Genomic DNA, 18,608 nt, shown 5'->3' on the forward strand with positions numbered 1-18,608 from the left:
ACTTTTCTTTTCTTTTGGATTTTTGAATAACCGGATGCATATTTTCTTGTTGACATATTTATATTCTAAAAAATATTAAACAATATGTATGGAGTAAAATTAATAAAATAATAAATAAAAAATAAAAATAATACTAGAAAGTTAGAATGATATTACCCAATGACTGACTGATTCAAGAAGTTTGAAGACTTTGATTCCAAAATATCTAGTTGTTGGCTTGTTGGAGTCTTGGAGAAAGAAAGAAATCTAGTAGAAAAAAGATGAGCATAAATAAAGAGGAAGGAAGAAGGGTATGTCTCATACCTGGAATATGAAGAGTGAAATAAAATTGAAACGTTGGGATTACTTGGGAAGAAGAGTAAAAAGTAGAATTGTCAAATCAAATCAAATTGACAACTAATTTTCTACTATTTTAAGCTTTACTTTATTAATATATCTAAAAGTTTTTCTTTCTTTTTATATGAAAAGTACAAAAGTACTATATATATATATATATATAAATTATTATTATTTTAAAACCTATAAACCTATAAAATATATATTATTCCTAAAAAATGGACCCCCCAAAATTGGGGGCATAAGGCACTTGCCTTACCCCATACATTGTTAGGATAGTGCAACAGAAAACTAAGAAAAAAGGTGATGAGAAATAGGCTGACTCAGATTTGAGGATGAGAAGTATAGAAGAACAGAGATGAGAAAATAGAGCTAACACTTAACAACTTTAGCATGAAATGTACTATGCTTTCTACTGTATTTATAACTAATTCTCTCACGTTGCACTTCATGAAGTGAACACCTGGCTACGCTTAAAACGGGTCCCACACATAATTTTCCAAATCTCCAAATATGTCCTTCACCGAATCACTTATTGAGTTCACAACAATACCTCCCACCTCAAAAAGAACCTTGTCCGCAAGGTTCGAGTAAAGCAGACATTACAGCAATATGCGCTTGACACTGTCAACAGCAAACAAACAATTCACAACAACATATTCGCATCTGGTACGAGGCGTAATAATATAGTGATGGAAATCAACATCTGCCATCAATGAAAGCAATCTTATGTCACACCTTGAGGTACCCAAAAAAGCATCAGCCACAAACTTAACGTAGTGGCTTATTACTCTTGCATCAATGCAAAGAAATGCGAAGGAAAGGGCAACACAAAGTAGTCTAATCTCAATGGGAATAACTCCTTTTTCCATCCCTAGTGTTAACATTGGGTATGGCATTTCACAGAATTTCAGCTTCCTCACTGCGGTTATAGCCATGAAAAATAGATCTCGCTATCTAACACTAGGGATAAAATGATTGAAGGAATGTTGCACCCTTTTGTTTATGTAACGATGGTCTGATGTCATCCAACCTGCATCTTCAAGGGCCTCAACAATATTTGCAGCAGCTGCACTTAGTTCTTTGGGTCGAGGTAGAAACTTAACAGAATAATATGTACAAACACCACCAAGCAGAACATTGGCAATAACCTCCTTCCTACACACAGTACTGTAGGTGTTAGGTAGCAGAACCTGGATTCCTAGATCATAGGAGTAAAGGTCGAAGCATTGGCTCGCAACAACCTGCCCAACTAGTCCTGCGTCCTTACACATTGCAACAGTAAAAACAACACATAATGCTGACTTTCCCTCACTATAAACCCATTCAGCCCATAGTGTAGCTATTGGATCATAAGTAGAAAATATTACTATTTGTAAACATATTTAGGTTAATAGCATAGGTTATAGCGATATCATGTATACCGGGATCAAAGGGAAGACTAGCAAACTTGAGATAAATAACCAAATCTGATGTGGAAGATGAATAATGTTGCAAAAAATGTATGACAGTTTGGAACCCCACCTTGGCAAGCCCTCTAAATGGTTTCATGTTAACCCCAACAACCAGTAAGTCCATATCCATGAATTCTGCAATTTCATATATATAGTTTCCAGCATGAACTAATTGACTTGATCGACCAAGCATATATACAACGAGGACATAACGTGCATTGTCATGTTCGAGCTTAGACTCTTCCATTAAGTTGAGATAATGCAGTCCTTTGTCAAGCTTTAATAAATGTGTTGGCGCTTTGCTCTTCCATCCTTTTTTATCAGCAAACAAAGCCAAGATCTTACTAGGTTGATGCAATTTTAGAACTTTAGAATTAGGAACTTCGACCCAGCAGGAAAGCATTATTAAAATTTTGTATACAGGGTTGTAGTGAGTGATGTCCTCTTCATAGTGAATGAGCTCCATTAGTAGCCAATGCATCACAACAATTAGATAAACAATCTTACAGTGACACCACATTATTCCACTCCTAAAATACCTCAACTGAGTAATTATGGACTGCTCCTCAAGGTGAGTAGGATCACCATTAAAGGAATACAGAAAGGAATGTGCTATAGACCCACCCAGTAGCTTGTATGATGTACAAGAATTTCAAAAATTACAATTGCATTCAACACCCGTTTCGACTCCATCCACAGGCACCCAATCATACAACTTAGCAAATAAGCAGCTCCTTTTGTTTCTAATTTCTTCAAACAATGTATGTACCTCCCCCTTCTCTGCACAACCTGTTAGATCCATGAACTCGGAACCAAGTTCTGGATCCCATACACAAAGATTTGCTATAGTTAACGTTATGGTGACACATAAGAAATTAGCACCAGGATCAAATGGAAATCGATTCAAAATATGGGGATCATTGAATCCCCCATTAGATTCACACATACCCATAATCAGATAGCATTTCATCCGAAAGCATGTAACTTGCTGGAATGCCGTCCTCATTCTCCTTAAAAGATTTATCAAGATGGAGGTCCTCAATAGTCTCAGGCTCCAAGACAAATCCAGCAATATATATATCTTCAAAAGTCTCAAATTCAATTCACCGTTTACTAGGGTCGTGATCAAAAGAAGGTGCAGTAACGTACCTTACCTCACTAACATATCTCTTTGGTGACTTTCAGCAAACAGTTAGACTTTGTTGTTTTCAGTACATGTAGCATCTCCATCGATCATTTTAACTGGGGCATCTGATTGCGCCTTCGCAAATGCTAGTGGGTAGCAACTTTTTAACATTTCATCGAACACCTCTTCAGATTTTCTATCTTCTAAATCAAGTTGCATCTCAGATGGAAGGACTGGTGCAGCCAAAAGCTTGTTATATTCAACACATAAATTCTTAGTAAAATGAAATTGAGCAATCTCACAGGGCACAAGGTGATCTCGTCCAACAAGAGGAACGAAGAGTGGTTCATCACATGTAAAATGGCAGGGCAGAGCAGGTTCGTCACGCTGGGAAATTTCTCAAACACCTTGTCTCCATCTGGTGTGCACTTCTCTCCATCAGTTAAACTAGAGATGGGATTACGTATATCAAGTACTTAAAGGTTTGTGAATGAACTGAAGGAAGAAGAAGGATCAATTTTGGAGTGCGTTGCTATAACCGAAGGCCTATCAGCCCTTGCATTAGGTAAAACTCCAGTAGACATTGCAGCAAATGCTTGTTTCGTCTTGTTGTCTGGTCTGGAAGCACATTCAAGCTAATAGAAAGTTGAACTACGTTGTAAATCAACAAAGGTTTGTTTTGGAAAATGCAGAAGAAATTTCTCCTTGAAATGGTTCCAATCATAGAATTGATTGTTGCGAAACAACCAATTGAACCATGCCAGGGCATCACCTTCCGGGTAGAAGGAAGCAAGAGGCAGCCAGTCCTTCTTGGAGAAGCCAAGGTATGTGAAGTACATCTCTGCCCAAAAAATCCAGTTCTTCGAGTTGCCGTCGCCATTAAATTTAGGTAAAAACATTGTCGTCGATGGAGTTTGATGGATGAAAGCACCAATGTAACAAACCAAAATATTTCACCCAAACCAACTGATTGTATTAACTCAACATTAATTGGAGTTACAATGCAAATGCTACTATGCTAGTGATAGTAAGGATCGTGCAACAGAAAACTAAGAAGAAAGGTAATAAGAAATAGACTGACTCAGATTTGGGGATGAGAAGTATAGAAGAACAAAGATGAGAAAATAAAGCTAACACTTGACAACTTCAGCATGAAATGTACTACGCTTTCTACTGTATTTATAACTAATTCTCTCACGTTGCACTTCACGCAGTGAACACCTGGCTACGCTCAAAATGGGTCCCACATATAATTTTTAAAATCTCCAAATATGTCTTTCACCGAGTCATTTATTGAGTTCACAACAGCCGGTTAAATGGGACCTCCCTAATAGTGATAATTAGGCTTATAATTATGTAAAAATAGGTAAACTTTTCCATAATTGTAGATCCAACAATGTTGTATGTGAGTGAAAGCTGAGCTCTATAATCCAACATATTCATCTTTAAGTGTTGCAAATATGTCAATATTAAGATGGATGTGCACTCGTACAAAATTGATAAGATAAGAAATAATTGAATTCGAAATGTGCAAGTAGCGCACACAAAAGACTATAACACTTACTAGAAGACTCTTTTATGATAAATAATCCATGTATTACCTTATACACCAATTCAACCCTTTTATTTATCTGCCGATTAAGAAGCACCCTTTTATCTCTCTGGTGATGGCGCTGACGTAATTGCAAGCATCTTCCCAAGCATATATCATCCTCAACTTTCTGATTTCTCCACAAGGTTAGAACTTTTATCGAACCCTACTTATTCAAGCTAATTATATTGCAACTATTAAAATACTTTTGTCAGTTATTTCTAGTTCAATCTTCAACTCGTTAGGTGTGGTAGAGTTATAGGTGAAGAATTGGTGTAGAAAACTAAAAATTGGATCCTTAAAGAGCACACCAAGTATGATATTTATGATAAACCAAGAAAAAATAGTCATTCAAAAAAAACATATGACTAAATGTTTCCATTCAATTCGCGATCTCTATTTCTTTTTCCAAAAAAAAAAATTAAACAAACTATCCTTGAGAACTAGGCATATTAGCTTTGGCATCAAAATCTTAGAGTCAGGAATGGCAAAAAAACTTGGGTTACACTGTTATATAGTAAGTTCTTAATGGAGTTTGTGACGCTGTGTTGAGAAAGAAAATTTAAATAAAATACTGTTAAACCAAATGATGGAAGTAAGGTAGTTTTTTTAAAAAAAAAACAAAATCCACTAGGCATTGTGCCTAGGGCTGATTTTCATATATATATATATATATATATATATATATATATATATATATATATATATATATAAAAAACTAAAGTTCAACAAGGAGAGGACATAAACCTTACCTCTGAATAAGTGGTTGGTATCAGATGACTACTAAATCTATAGTCATTTGATACCTTACAAGTATGTGTAGTCAGACCTAAATGAGTGTACCATTTTGCTAACAAAAAATGGTAGCCTAATGATTTACAAAACTGGGTAAATTTAGGTCAACTATAAGACTAGAATCGGAGGACTCCTCTAATATACATTTGCTCATATAATACAACAGAAGACATGTTCTCCCTATATGAGGTGACAAAAGCATAATACAACAACATAAGGTAGGTAGTAAAGGATACATCAAAGTTATCTTCATGTTGGCTTGAGCAATGAAAGAAGCCATTGTGAAGGTAGCCCAAGTAGATGCCAAAAATGTGCAGAAAACTGTCCAAAACCTGTGTTGCATATTGTTGATTGCTCAATTGTAATTAAATCCAAAAATCAGAATAATTGATGCTTCTTGGTTGTTTTCTTGTATCATCTGTGACACTGCCGAGTGGTGGATAATGCAGTGACCAAAAAAAACTTGTTGACAGAAGAGAGGAGGCAACCGTTATCCTGGTGATTCCAGGTAATTGGAATTTCCCCACCACATTGGTATGCATTCGATAGAATGATCACACACAGTGCTGATACCACACCTTGAATGTATACCAATGTTGTGAGTTTACTTCGGGTTTTTGCAAAAAAGAAAATCAAAGTCAGGTAGAAAACTGTCTGGTTTCCATTTCTGGTTGGAGTGGAGAAAAGGTTGTTGTTGTTATTGTTGCTGCTGCTGGACATGTTGCTTTGGACAGATAGGTTAGCTCCCATTGTTTCAACAATATCAACCATATCCATGAGAGGAATTAGAGGTGGAGGCAAGCTGTGATGGGCAGATGATCCTACTAGTTTTTTTGTGCCTGAAGGCAGGGGTACCTAGAAGGTCCTGCTGAATCTGACCTCTAATGTGGTTGGGGAGAGATTGAATGGAGTAATAATGGTTTATGGTTGATAGGTTGTGGCTGAGTTTTGAGAGGGAATCTGCTGGGAATTGGCTTCCCTGTACACATGTGAGAATTTGATTTGTTCACATTGGTCATATAGTTATCTCAGATTCATTAATTGCATCTTTAAACTCCATGGTGGATCAGTGTCAATGGTAAGCCAATGAATGAGAAGTGCTGAGTCTGCTTCTAAGTGTACATTGTTATGGCCATTGTCAATGCACCACTTAACTCTTAAGGCTGCTACTTCAACTTCAGCTTGATTATTGGTACCTTCTCCTAATGGAGCAGCTAAGGAATGAATGAATGTATCGCTGCAGTTCCTTATTATTGCCCCTTCCCCTGTACTTCCTGGATTGTTCAGTGCACTCCCATCACTGTTGACTTTTACAAATCCTTGTTCATGTCTGCTCCAAACAACCTGCCTGACATTGATATAGTGTTTGATGCTCTCAGCAATGGGGTATAAATCCTCCCATTTTAGTGGCCAGCAGATTGAGGGGTAGGTTGTTTGCATGAGCATGTGAATATCTGAGTTGATGGAGTAGATGACTCTAGTGAGGGAGGAAGTTTTGGTGCCATATTTTGCATTGCACTTGTTCTTCCAAATGTTCCAGCAGATGATGGTTGGTACAGTGTCAAGTAAAAGCTTTTGCATTTCATTCTTTCTTTTGTGAAGCCACAATTTCAACAGCAAAAGTCTTAGAGGCATTTCGGTAGTGTGGATACCAGTTGGTCCTACAAACTTTTTCCATACTGTCAATGCAAAGTGCCCCCTACTGAAAATATGATCCACAGACTCCGCCCCAGGTGTTTAACAACATACACATATGGATACAGTAAGGCTGCTAAATAAGAGCACCCTATCATCTGTAGGCAATTTATTTCTGAGAGCTCTCCACATACAGAAGGACCATTTGAAATGGATCCTATTATGCCATATCATTTTATTGGAGAAACATATCTGCCTCTTCTTTCTGATCAAGTCCCATGCAGAGGAGCATGTAAAGTTTCCTTTCACATTTGGGATCCATATAGGTTGGTCTTAGAGTTGAGGGTTGTGATAAATTTTGATTTGAAGGATGGCAGGTATTAAAGGTGCTCGGACTGCTTCATTCAACTTCTGCAAATTCCACTGGCCTTGGTCCCAAAAATTAGCCACAGTTACATTGCCTGGCCTTCCTCCTCCACTTCTGTGTTGAGTAAGTGCACCATCTCCCAACCAGTTATCCCACCAAAAACTGCAGTTTCCAGAATGTAGTCTCCAAATAATGTATTTTTCAGCTTCTTTCTTGTTAGTCATCATTTTCTTCCATGTATGTGATTGCCCAGAATTCCAGTTTTTGGAAATAGGATTTGATCTCTGGCAGTATTTAGCTCTGAGAAACTTGCTCCATAGTGACTCTTTAGTTCTGAAAAGCCACCATTTTTTGTATTCCATGGTTTGGCAGATATCCTCCATTGATCTGAAGCCAACACCTCCTTCTTCAGTTGAAAATGCTAGTTTTTTCCAAGAGGTCCAGTTGTATTTGTTTTATCTTTCTCTATTCCCCAAAAGAAGTTAGCTGCTAACTTCTCAACCTGCCTCGGTATAGTTTTGGGGGGGTTAAGGCTGACAACAAGTGTGTAGGTATAGATTGGAGCACATACTTAATAAAGGTGGCTTTTCCTCCATAAAAGAGGATTTTGCTTTGCCACCCTTTAATTCTGCTTACCACCTTGGCTACCAGGGAGTTGAAATATACTATTCTCATTCTTCCTGTGTATAATGGACACCCCAGGTAGGTAATGGGAGATTCTTTCTTGGTGAAACCTATGACCTGTTGAACTCTTCTGATGGTAGCTGGAATGCAGAAGGAGAAACCATGAAGTGGCTTTTGTGCCTGTTGATTTGCTGCCCAAATATGTGTTCATAATTGCTGAGAACCTCCATAATCTTCTGCAGTGATGCTCTAACTCCTGATGTGAAAATTATGATGTCATCTGCAAAGCTTAGGTGGTTGACCTGTTGACCCCTCCTCTCCATGTAGAAGCAATGAAAGAATTGATCATGGGTGAGGTTGTTGAGCATCCTGGAAAGTAGTTCAGCTCCTATGATGAACAAAGATGGGGCAAGTGGATCTCCGTGTTTCAAGCCTCTGGTAGAGTGGAAAAAACCACATCTAGTGCCATTGATGATCACTAAGTACCAGTTGTTTGACATATTTCTCCATATCATGTCAATTATTCTTTCATTAAATCTCATTCCTCTAACCATAATACATGTAAAGCTCCAGGATACCTATCATAAGCTTTTGCCATGTCCAGCTTGATAATAATATTTGACCCTTTGTTTGTCTTTTTGATGCCTTGCACAATTTCCTGTGCAAGCATTATGTTTTCAGAAATACTCCTGCCCTTAACAAAACCAGACTGGTTGGGTGAGATGATTCTGGGAAGGATAGGGCCAAGTCTGGAGCAGATAACCTTTGAGATGATTTTGTTGACAAAATTGCTGAGGCTGATAGGTCTGTATTCAGTGAAGGAGTTGGGAAATTCAACCTTTGGTAGCAAGACTAGGTAGGCACTAATCATGTACTTGGGCATTTCTGAACCACCAAAGAAGGCTAGAACAACCTGTAACAGATCAACCTTGATGATGTCCCAGCAAGATTGAAGAAACTTTTCATTCATGCCATTAGGACCTGCTGCACTTGTAGGATTCATTGAGAAACCCACTTTCTTGAGTTCTTCAATAGTTGGATCTCTGGTGAGGAGGTCATTTTCCTCATCTGTATAAATGATGGAATACAGGATAGCAAGTCTTCTCTAATGGTGCCACCAGTTTCTGTAAATAGATCCTGATAGTAATCACAAGCAGCTTCTCCTATAGCTCCATCACCTTGTACCCATTCACCTTCAATGTCTTTGATTTTATGGATAAACAGCTTACTTCTTCTTCCTCTCATTAAACTGTGGAAGTATCTTGATTTTGCATCACCATCTTTGAACCACTGAAGCAGTGTTTTTTGCTTCAGAATAGACTCTTCCAACTTCATGTACTTTCTGTATTGAGTTGTTACCTCTTGAAAATTCATTCTGTCATTTGCATCATTTGTTTGAGCCCAAATCATTTCTGCCTGCTTCACTTTTTCTTCATATTCCTCGGTCTTCTAAAAAATATCCACATATTCCTGCCTCGACCATTTACTTAAAGCATTAGAGACTGCTTTAAGCTTTTGATGGACGATCCACATAGCATTGCCTCTGACTTCCTGATTCCAGACTTCATGAACCAGGGGTATGAAACCTTCATTTTCCACCCAACAGTTGAGAAACTTGAAATATTTTTTGCTAGTATCCTGTCTGATATTCATCTCCATCAGCAGAGGATTGTGATCAAACCCAATGGATGATAGGTGTGAAATGGTGGTAGCTGGGAAGGAGATCAGCCAGTTGTCATTTACCATCTCTCTGTCCAATCTTTTCCAAATTATTGATCCTGGACCTCTGCCATTGGACCATGTATACCTAGAACCATAGAACCCCAGGACTACAAGTCCACAATCTTCTATCATACTGAGGAATTCCAAGCTCTTTCTCATTTGGTATGGTAGACCCCCTATCTTTTCTTCAATGGATGCAATAACATTGAAATCTCCAAGCACACACCATGGGATGGTACAGGTCAAAGATGTTTGCCTCAATACTTCCCACAGTGGTCTTCTGAGATTTGCTTTACACTTGGCATAAACAATAGTTAACTGGAAAACTCCAACTGCTTCTACATGCTTTAGTTCAACAGTCATTTGCTGCTCATCTTGGTCAATGATTGAGCCTGTAAAATCTTGATCCCAAAAGATCCAGATTTTGTAGTTGATATTTGATGCTGCTTGATGCATGGACAATTGGATTCTGTAGTAGTTGATATGAGTGTTGTTAAGGAAAGGTTCTAGGACTGAAATGAAGGATAATTTGTGAAGGTGTTTGAGAGTTTTGAGTCTTTCAATGGCTCCAGAGGTTCTTATACCTCTTATATTCCATGTGATTGTACTAATCATTAAAAGTGTTTGGGGAGGATGTGCTTTGGTGGAAGGGTAGTGATGGTTGCTTTGCTTCTGGTGAGGTAATGTGGTGGCTTATTTCTGGGAGAGAGTCCTTGTGCATCAATGACTGTAGCAGTATCAGAATGACCATTAAAAGCAGTAAGAAGATGACTGCAAGTGTCATCATCCTTCAAGTCTTCACTATGTTCATCATCTGCTTCATCACCAATATCAACTTCATCCTCAAACTGTATGTGCATATACTCATCTGTTGCCTCATGCAAAGGTGAGGGTGCAACTAATGCCATAGTACCTACTTCCTCTATTAGACTCTATTAGAGGTGAGGGTACTACATATGGCACAGTTCCTACTTCCTTAACAAGAGGTGATGGTGCTACATGAGACATAGTTCCTACTTCCTCTGCCTGGATTTGAGTAACAGAGTCAGCCCCAGTTCCTACTGCCTTAGACACATGTGAAAAACTAGTAGAAATCATAGTACCTGCTTCCTCCAAATAAGGTGAGGGTGCTACATATGATTATACTCATGTAGTCAAAGGTGAGGGTGCAACATAGGGTTGAACATCAGATTCCATAAAGCTGCCTGCAAAGTTGATCTTTGTTTTAACCAAAGCAGCTTCCTGTTGTCTTTTTATTTGCCTTCTTTTTTTCTGACTTGGATTATTCTTTGATTTTGTCGAGGACAATTGATTTGCCATGGGAGCTTTTCCTCTGTCAACTGTGCTTTTGTGATCATCATCAGTACCAATTACCCCACTTGAATGCGATCAATAGGAGTCTTCTGAGTAGACTGTTGGGTGGTAGCAGGGGTTAAATGGTCTATCCTAGGGTTACCTTGTGCATCAGCACACTCATGCAAAACATGAAGAACACCTACCCCCTTTGGATCCCCAACCTGATCAACTATAGGTATCTCCTGACCATTCTCTTTTCCTCTATTAGCTTCAACATCAATCACAGTAGGGTTGGGAATGGGATCTTTCATACTCTCCAGAGCAACTGGAGGATCAGCTTGTGAATTAAGAACAATACCTGAGTTCTGGTTAGGGTTAGCCTCTTGTGCATCAGCTACTTGTTCAGTAGTCTGTTTGAATTTCTGTTGCCTGCTTCTTTGGTTGACTCCCCTAAAATTCTTCTTCTTTTGAGAGTGCCATCGATCTTTGGAATGGTTATCCCTTGTAATTTGTTGAGCTACTGCTTTTTGATTTTCATTTCTTTGTTGATCTTCCCTCTAGTCTTGCATTACCATCTTTTGCTTGGAATTCTGATTCTTGTTTTGCCCCTGCACAGCTTGTTCCTGGTTATGTTGAGATCCCCATGCATGCACTTTCCTATTATTGTTCTGATTCTCATTGTTTGCAGATGTCTCAGTTGCTGCTTTCTTTTTGTCCTCCTCTTCTCTTTTCCTGATAGAACAGTGGTATTCCTCATGTCCCAAATGCCTGCAGTATAGACAGTAGGTTGGGAGGTCTTCATACATCACCTCCAACTACTGCCCATCCCCATTGACATCTTGGTCATCATCAAAACCAAGCCACACATGGTGAGGCCTATCCTTAGTTAAGTCTACATGCATCTTCACTTTTGCTACACTTCCCCTGGTTTTTTGCATTGAGGCAAGGTCCAGATGTAATATCTTACCAATGGGTGACAACAAGACTGATAAGACCTTCATATAATAAAAATGCCAAGGCACTTCAAGAATGACTACCCATACTGGGACAATTGGAATGTCCTCATTAGGCTTGAAGTTGGGAGTCCAGGATTGAAGATTCATTCTTTGACCTTGGATGTACACGAATTGTTTGGTCCAAGACAATGGTGTGGTCATACTCATTATCTAGATCAATGTACACTGTTCGAGCATTGAAATGGGCTATTTTAACTTCTTATCTGAGCTCAGTTTGAGTTGTAAAGCTTTTTCTTATCACTTCCATTCCGGGCATAGTGTTAAGAAATTTGCCCACAATAGTGTATTGGCATCTATTGGCTAGAGTGACCATATAGTCTTTCCTGGTGAAGATAACTGTTGGTTGACCCTGTTTGTTGGTTATTTTGGGGGGTGTGAATTATATTGGGGATAATTCTGCAGCCTGTTTTGCTCTTAGTTTGGTTGCTAGGGATTGTGTGATGGTAGGGGGAGGTGGGGCAGGATAGTTGGGTGGTTTTTTTGGTTGGATATTGGTTTCTTTTGGTGGAGTATCTGGTTTATTGTTGTGAAGTCAAGCATTTTAGATAGGCTCTATAGGTGACTTATTGTTCTGTGAGTGTTGAGGTTTATCAAAGTAGGTTGAGATCTTTGGGTATGTGGAAGTAGGTGGGGAAGGGGTGGTTTGGGTTTTTGTTTGAGCTGGTTGAGGAGCCTTGGCAACATGACTAGGTAGCTCATTGGGTGGTGTCTTCTCCAAGTGTCCTGGTGTATTTTGAACAGCTGCTTGAATGAGGTCGACCACCTGGTTTTCTGATGAAGGAGATAGGGGTCGTGCATCAGTTTTTTGGCTATGTGGTTGCATTTCAATTGCCTAGGGATGCTAACAATCAATAGGAGATTGGTTTTCACGGGTGTGATGCATAATTGACTGCTTGGGAATGAATGGTGCATTTGGTCGAACACTTGTAACAGTGGTAGCTGCAGAAATCAATTTTGGAGAAATTGTGACTTTTGATTTGTTGACCTGAGGTTGTGATGGATTGGGAAGATTCCCTATAGCTGCAGAAACATTTTGGCATTGACCTTGGTCGACTACAAAATATTGAATATTATGACCCCAGTGCACAAAGACGCACTCATTTGGCACAGCCTCCACTAGATTTTCCTTCTTTTTTTTCTTTGACAAGAGTGGGTTGCTCTAGTGGTGAGCACCCTCCACTTCCAACCAAGAGGTTATGAGTTCAAGTCACCCCAAGAGCAAAGTGGGAGAGTTCTTGGAGGGAGGGAGCTGAGGATCTATCGGAAACAACCTCTCTATCCCAGGGTAGGGGTAAGGTCTGGGTAAACACTACTTTCCCCAGACCCCACTAGTGGAATTATACTGGATTGTTGTTTTCTTTGATACGGAAACCAGCCACTATTTGGTTGCCATCAAAGTTTTCCCTGCCTTTGTTTTGTTATCTCCTTAATTTGCTAAATTGTCTCTACCTCGTTACCCGATAAATTTAATGCGGTGCACAAGCATGCCACATCAAAAGCATACCTTTTTCAATGGTATACATACAGTATGCAGTATTCCAAGTTTCCAACTATTCCCAGTTAACCCTGTTTTTTTAGCCAATGAATGACTAAAATTAGCTGCTCTTCAGCAATCAAAATTGCTTTTTTTTTCTCAATAACTCTAACCTACATAAACGAAGAAAGCGAAACAAAAGTAAAAGGAAAAATCGAAACATAAATAAAGCCAATTTTGAGATCATTAATCTCATTTAGTACCCCTCAACTGTTTGGATTCGCATAGTACGTTGTAGCACGCGAACACAATGGAAAACTCTGTTGAATGTAATGCAACACCAACACATCAGTCAAAAGCTGAAATGCAAGGAATTAAGCCACTGAACTGAGCATGCTGCATACAAATTTGCCATCTGAGACAACTAGCTTCTCCCCTTTAATGACTGCATCTAGTGGTAGAGGACTGAAACTCCGAGATGGGCCATAGAAATGAGGAAAGACATTTGAGTCATCGATAGCTTCGTAAACCAACCCATTCCCAAGCTGCAACAAAATAAACCCTATCATAACAAGAAAACTTCTCTCATCTGTTGATCAAACATATCATATTTAGATTAGAAAAGCCAAACAAATGTTGATTGTATTATCAAATATGATAATCCACATGCAGAAAAGAAAAGGAAAACTGGTACTCATAAATGGTGAAGTCAAGAGGGCAGTACTACTAGCCTTTTTAGCATCGATTTGCAGCAAGTACAAATCATCCTTAACATTCAGGAAAAAGTTCAGTAAAGTTGGTTGAACCTGCAAGTAAAAATATTTCAAGTTCGAGTAAGGACAAAACCGGCTCAACTAAATGCAATCTAAAGATAAAAAGTTAATCGTTCTCTAAAATATGCGAAGTTACAAGTCTAATATTAAATTAGATTATTTTTCTCTGCAACAAACTAAGCTATACAAAACCCTAATTGAACTTACTATTAATTTCTTACATGCATTAACGATCTCCAACTAGTTCTGGAAGTATTTCACTTTAAACATGTAGTATAAGTTCCTGAAGATAGGCTTCTTTTCTTCTTTTTCCTGTCAGGAGTTGTGATTTTTGGGTGATAGTTGTGACCACAAATGTTAAATCATGAATATGGTCCCTACTTCCTAACCAGCATGTCATAATTTGATTTTAAAAGTTTTACAAGAGAAAAACACTTGCAATTTTTATTAATTAGGAGTTCAAAACATAATTGCTCTATAAGAGGTGCTTTCCATAGTAAGGGATAGACAACTGAACAACTGCGGCAATAAGAACTTGAAATCTATATTATGTGTGAGGTATAGTCTCATGTTATGTGGTTATTAATCAACAAACATGTAGCTCTGACACTAATTAAAAGTTCTTTTTGCATTAACTTGGTTGAAACTAGAAATTTAGTTCATAATTAAATATGAAAAATAGGGGAATCCAACACAATTTCCCTTGATAAGATAATTCTCATTTAGAAATTTGATTTTTTTGGTAAGTAACATTTTCATTAATCACCAAGCAAACTCTAAATATTTGTAGCTCAACAAACACAGCTATCTATCTAAAAAAAAATCAACGCAGAACAAAAAATCCTACAGCACTACCAGCCAAAAGGGCAACCTGGTGCACTAAGCTCTCACTATGCGCGGGGTCCGGGGAAGGGTCGGACCACAAGGATCTATTGTACGCAACCTTACCCTGCATTTCTGCAAGAGGCTGTTTCCAGCGCTCGAACTTGTGACCTCCTGGTCACACGACAGCACTACCAGCCAGCAGACTAAAAAATAAACTTTGTATTTCTTGTAGCTCCTCTCACATTGCATACATATGCAATTTCCGTCGAAATACTGTCTTGTCCTTTGCTAATCTTCTCAAATAATATCTGATTTCTCTCAAATAATATGGCACGAACAACTTCAGTATAAACCATCTTGACTATATTTGCCTGTTTAGATTTGCCTTTAGAGTTCCTGATGATCGATCCAAGCTGTATGCTGCTCCCAGTTATCCGTTGCAACTGGTTGTCTCTTCATCCAGTTATCAGTCACTGTTTTACATAATGCTATCTGTTGTGAACTAAGTTGCTCTGACACGACAGTTTAGGTGCCGCACCCGTATCGACACGACATTAGTATGAGTGTGGGTATGGGATCCGTAGCGGATCTGGTCAAATAATTTTGGGTACTTTGACCACGACGGACGAAAAAATTCGAGACGAGATACAATTTGCTTCCCGAAATCAAAACCAAAACTAGGGTAAATTTGAATAAAATAGCATACCTTATCTACGAAATCAATCCTTTACTGATATACAACATGAGAATGAAATCCACACTTTGCAAGTTATACGTAAGTATTTCACAAATTTTCTCATAATTTAGAGATATTTTTATATTTTTGAATTATTTTTAGCAGGATCCACGCGCCGGTATCCGTACTAGGATCCATATCCCGAATCTTAGAATTTTATTCTCGAAGGATCCGACCGCTAGATCCACATCCGTATGGGACACCATCACCCGTGTCCGAGCAACTTAGGTTGTGAATGTGTAGGTATTGGCCCCTTCCTCATGGTAATCTTGTTGACAGCAGATAGAGTTTGAGTAGACCCCATTAGACTTTTATAGAATTGAATAATTTCTGCTTTGATGGCTTTAGGATCAGTATTAGTCCCAGCATCAAAAGTGATTTCCAAAATCTGTTTTCTATGATTCCTTCCCTTCGTCACAGTAAAAACTATTAACTGGTATTAGAGTCTCGCAGCTAATCCATTTAGCTCTAGATTTCTGCTTCATGATACTTTCCTCAATCATATTCCACTTCTCTAGATTCTATAAAGTGTTCCTCTCCATTACAAAAAGTGCATCAGAGAATTCAGTTGGTAGCTTTTCTTGTAATGTAGCCAAGTCCAATCTAGCCTGCTCAATCTTCTGAGAAATAGATTTAAATTCCAGTGTTAAGTCTTCTTAGCAATGGTCTTCAAGCCCTTCAGCTTCATCCATATGTTTTTCATAGGGTATGTTGTCAGTTGCTTCCCCAGACTTCCTCCACCTCAGTTAAGAATTGACTATGTTCCACCCAAACATTGAAACATTGAAATGTTCCACCCACCCAAGAATTGAAAAAAGTTACAGCTTGTTGGCCTTAGTGCCAGAAATATTGGTGAGTGATCGGAAACACTACGTAAATCATACTCAGTACATGGCCCCAACACATCATCCATTCATAATTGCCAACGGCTCTATCAGGTCTGCTACAAACTCTGCCAATAGTCCACCTTTACATCAATAAAATTTTAAATTATAAAAAGGTTCACTTTATCAACTTTTGGATTCGGTATCATTATAATAAGATAAAAAGTCAAAGTTTACCTTAGTAATCGTGATTCCTATATAGACCATATTCAGCGAAATATAGATGTTTGAGAGACCAAATAATGTGTCTCATCTTCAAGGTACAATAAATCAATGGCCCAACCTCCTTTGGGCTAAAATAAACTCCAGTTTTGCTTCACTTTTAAGTCTCTAGTCACTAACATGTCTCCTTCTATTTCTAATCTTTCACGAGTCCTTTCTGTGAAACTATGATGACATTTTAACTCACCATGTCAAGGTTGCCTTTGGCCCATATGAAACTATAGTGCTACATCACTTCATCATACGTTTTCTTGTTTTTTCAAGCAAGAAAAAGTTACAGCAGAAAAAGATAAAGAAGTCTAAGGAGAAAAAGAAACAATCATATAAGAATGAAAACCTCATGTAGCAACACCCTAGGAGGATGCCACTTATAAAAACTAATATAATACTTATAAAGTTAAGCATTCATAATATTAAAACTACTTTTGTAAAATAAACTAACCAAAAAAAAAAAAAAACTATTTTCAATACTTCCATGAGACTAGGAGAAGAGTTCAAGTGTTCTAACAAGACTTATGAAACTAGTTTAGCAAATTGTTATTATAATTTATTAGCAAAAATAGGTCCATGAACAAGGTTCAACATACGACATCTCAACATAGAAGAATGTCATAAAATCTCTTTAAAAGTGCAAGATACAACTATATAAAAAAAAGCACCTTATTAATTTATCTCAACACTTTTTGTTACCTTTTTCCAAAAAAATTATCTCAACAGTTTAGTCCTCATCAAACACTTAGTAGAGGAATTTTGTTTTTCATAACAACACCTTTCGGGACTCATACTAAGTATAAAACTCAACTTCAAATCTCAAATACAAATATTAGGTCTTCAATCATTTTCCCCAAGTTCAATTCAAATACCAAATTTAATATTGATATTACAAGACTTGGGCATAAACACCCCCAAAATAGTCAAATCATTCACCAAAATCAAGTTACCAAAATAATAGAGTATTATACAAAAATATTTATTTAAGTAAAAAGAATTTTCTTTCAAGCAAATGTCAAACTCAAATTTCAAGAAAGGTGAAAAATGTTCACAAGAAAAATAGGATCAATTATAATGCATTTAATAAATTTAGAAAACTTGGGGGGTTACAACTCTCTCCCCCTTAATAAAATTCGTCCCAAAATTTACCTGAAATTAGTATTGGAACAAACGTGGATATTGTAGTCGTTTGTCCTCCTCCTGCTCCCAAGTAGCTTCCTTGCCAGAATGATTTCTCCAAAGGACTTTTACTAAGGGAATTCTCTTGTTCCTAAGCTCTTTTACGTCATGTGCCAAGATCTGAATAGGTTCTCCTTCATAAGTTAAATCAGAATTGACTTCGATGGATTCGATAGGAAGAATATGAGATGGATCGGAGCGATATCTTCTAAGCATAGAAACATGGAACACATTGTGGATCTTATCTAACTCAGGTCCAATAAATCGAGGACTAAGTTTCCCCTTTTTGCCAAATCTTATGATCTTCTTCCATGGAGAAACCTTTAAAAATACCTTATCGCCTTCTTGATGCTCAATTTCACGCCTCTTAACATAAGCATAAGACTTCTGCCTGTCTGAAGCAATTTTCAAACGATCCTTGTGATTCTCACCTTATCTTCAGTCTGTTGAACAATTTCAGGACCAAACAACTTTCTTTCTCCCACTTCACTCCAACAAAGAGGAGTTCTAGATTTCCTTCCATATAAAGCTTCATAAGGGAGAATGCCTATACTTGTCTGGT

General features: G+C 37.9%; 3 protein-coding genes across 5 annotated transcripts in view; all 3 read right to left on the reverse strand.

Moving 5' to 3' along the window:
* Positions 1-693: 693 nt before the first annotated feature.
* Positions 694-5,002, reverse strand: LOC108948819 (uncharacterized). Of its 2 annotated transcripts, XM_033661728.2 has the most exons (3): positions 2,739-5,002; positions 1,761-2,609; positions 694-1,678 (listed from the first exon to the last, which is right to left on the reverse strand). In XM_033661728.2, exons 2-3 carry the CDS (start codon positions 2,308-2,310, stop codon positions 1,290-1,292), a joined length of 939 nt encoding a protein of 312 aa, XP_033517619.1. In that variant the 5' UTR covers positions 2,311-2,609; positions 2,739-5,002; the 3' UTR covers positions 694-1,289. The 2 variants fall into 2 exon arrangements, with proteins under 2 accessions (XP_033517619.1, XP_070034154.1); XM_070178053.1 differs by having other exon boundaries at positions 1,761-5,002.
* A 4,375-nt stretch (positions 5,003-9,377) lies between these two features.
* On the reverse strand, positions 9,378-10,106 carry LOC104117946 (uncharacterized). The gene has a single exon (XM_018778191.1). It carries the CDS (start codon positions 10,104-10,106, stop codon positions 9,378-9,380), a length of 729 nt encoding a protein of 242 aa, XP_018633707.1.
* A 3,242-nt stretch (positions 10,107-13,348) lies between these two features.
* The window catches only part of LOC104117945 (uncharacterized), a 39,091-nt gene continuing 33,831 nt past the window's right edge, over positions 13,349-18,608 (reverse strand). Inside the window, exons 2-4 of one of the 2 annotated variants that reach the window (XR_011408998.1) lie at positions 14,168-14,242; positions 13,610-13,981; positions 13,349-13,407 (exon numbers count right to left, since the gene is read on the reverse strand). Coding sequence is in view for 1 of the 2 variants with exons in the window: in XM_070178054.1 (XP_070034155.1) it covers positions 13,811-13,981; positions 14,168-14,242 (246 nt within the window). In the remaining variant the exon portion in view is untranslated. Of the gene's footprint in view, positions 13,408-13,609; positions 13,982-14,167; positions 14,243-18,608 lie in introns of those variants that run through there. The other variant, XM_070178054.1, reaches the window with a different exon arrangement.

Source organism: Nicotiana tomentosiformis, chromosome 6 (genome assembly GCF_000390325.3).
Source record: "Nicotiana tomentosiformis chromosome 6, ASM39032v3, whole genome shotgun sequence".
NCBI classification, from domain to species: domain Eukaryota; kingdom Viridiplantae; phylum Streptophyta; class Magnoliopsida; order Solanales; family Solanaceae; genus Nicotiana; species Nicotiana tomentosiformis.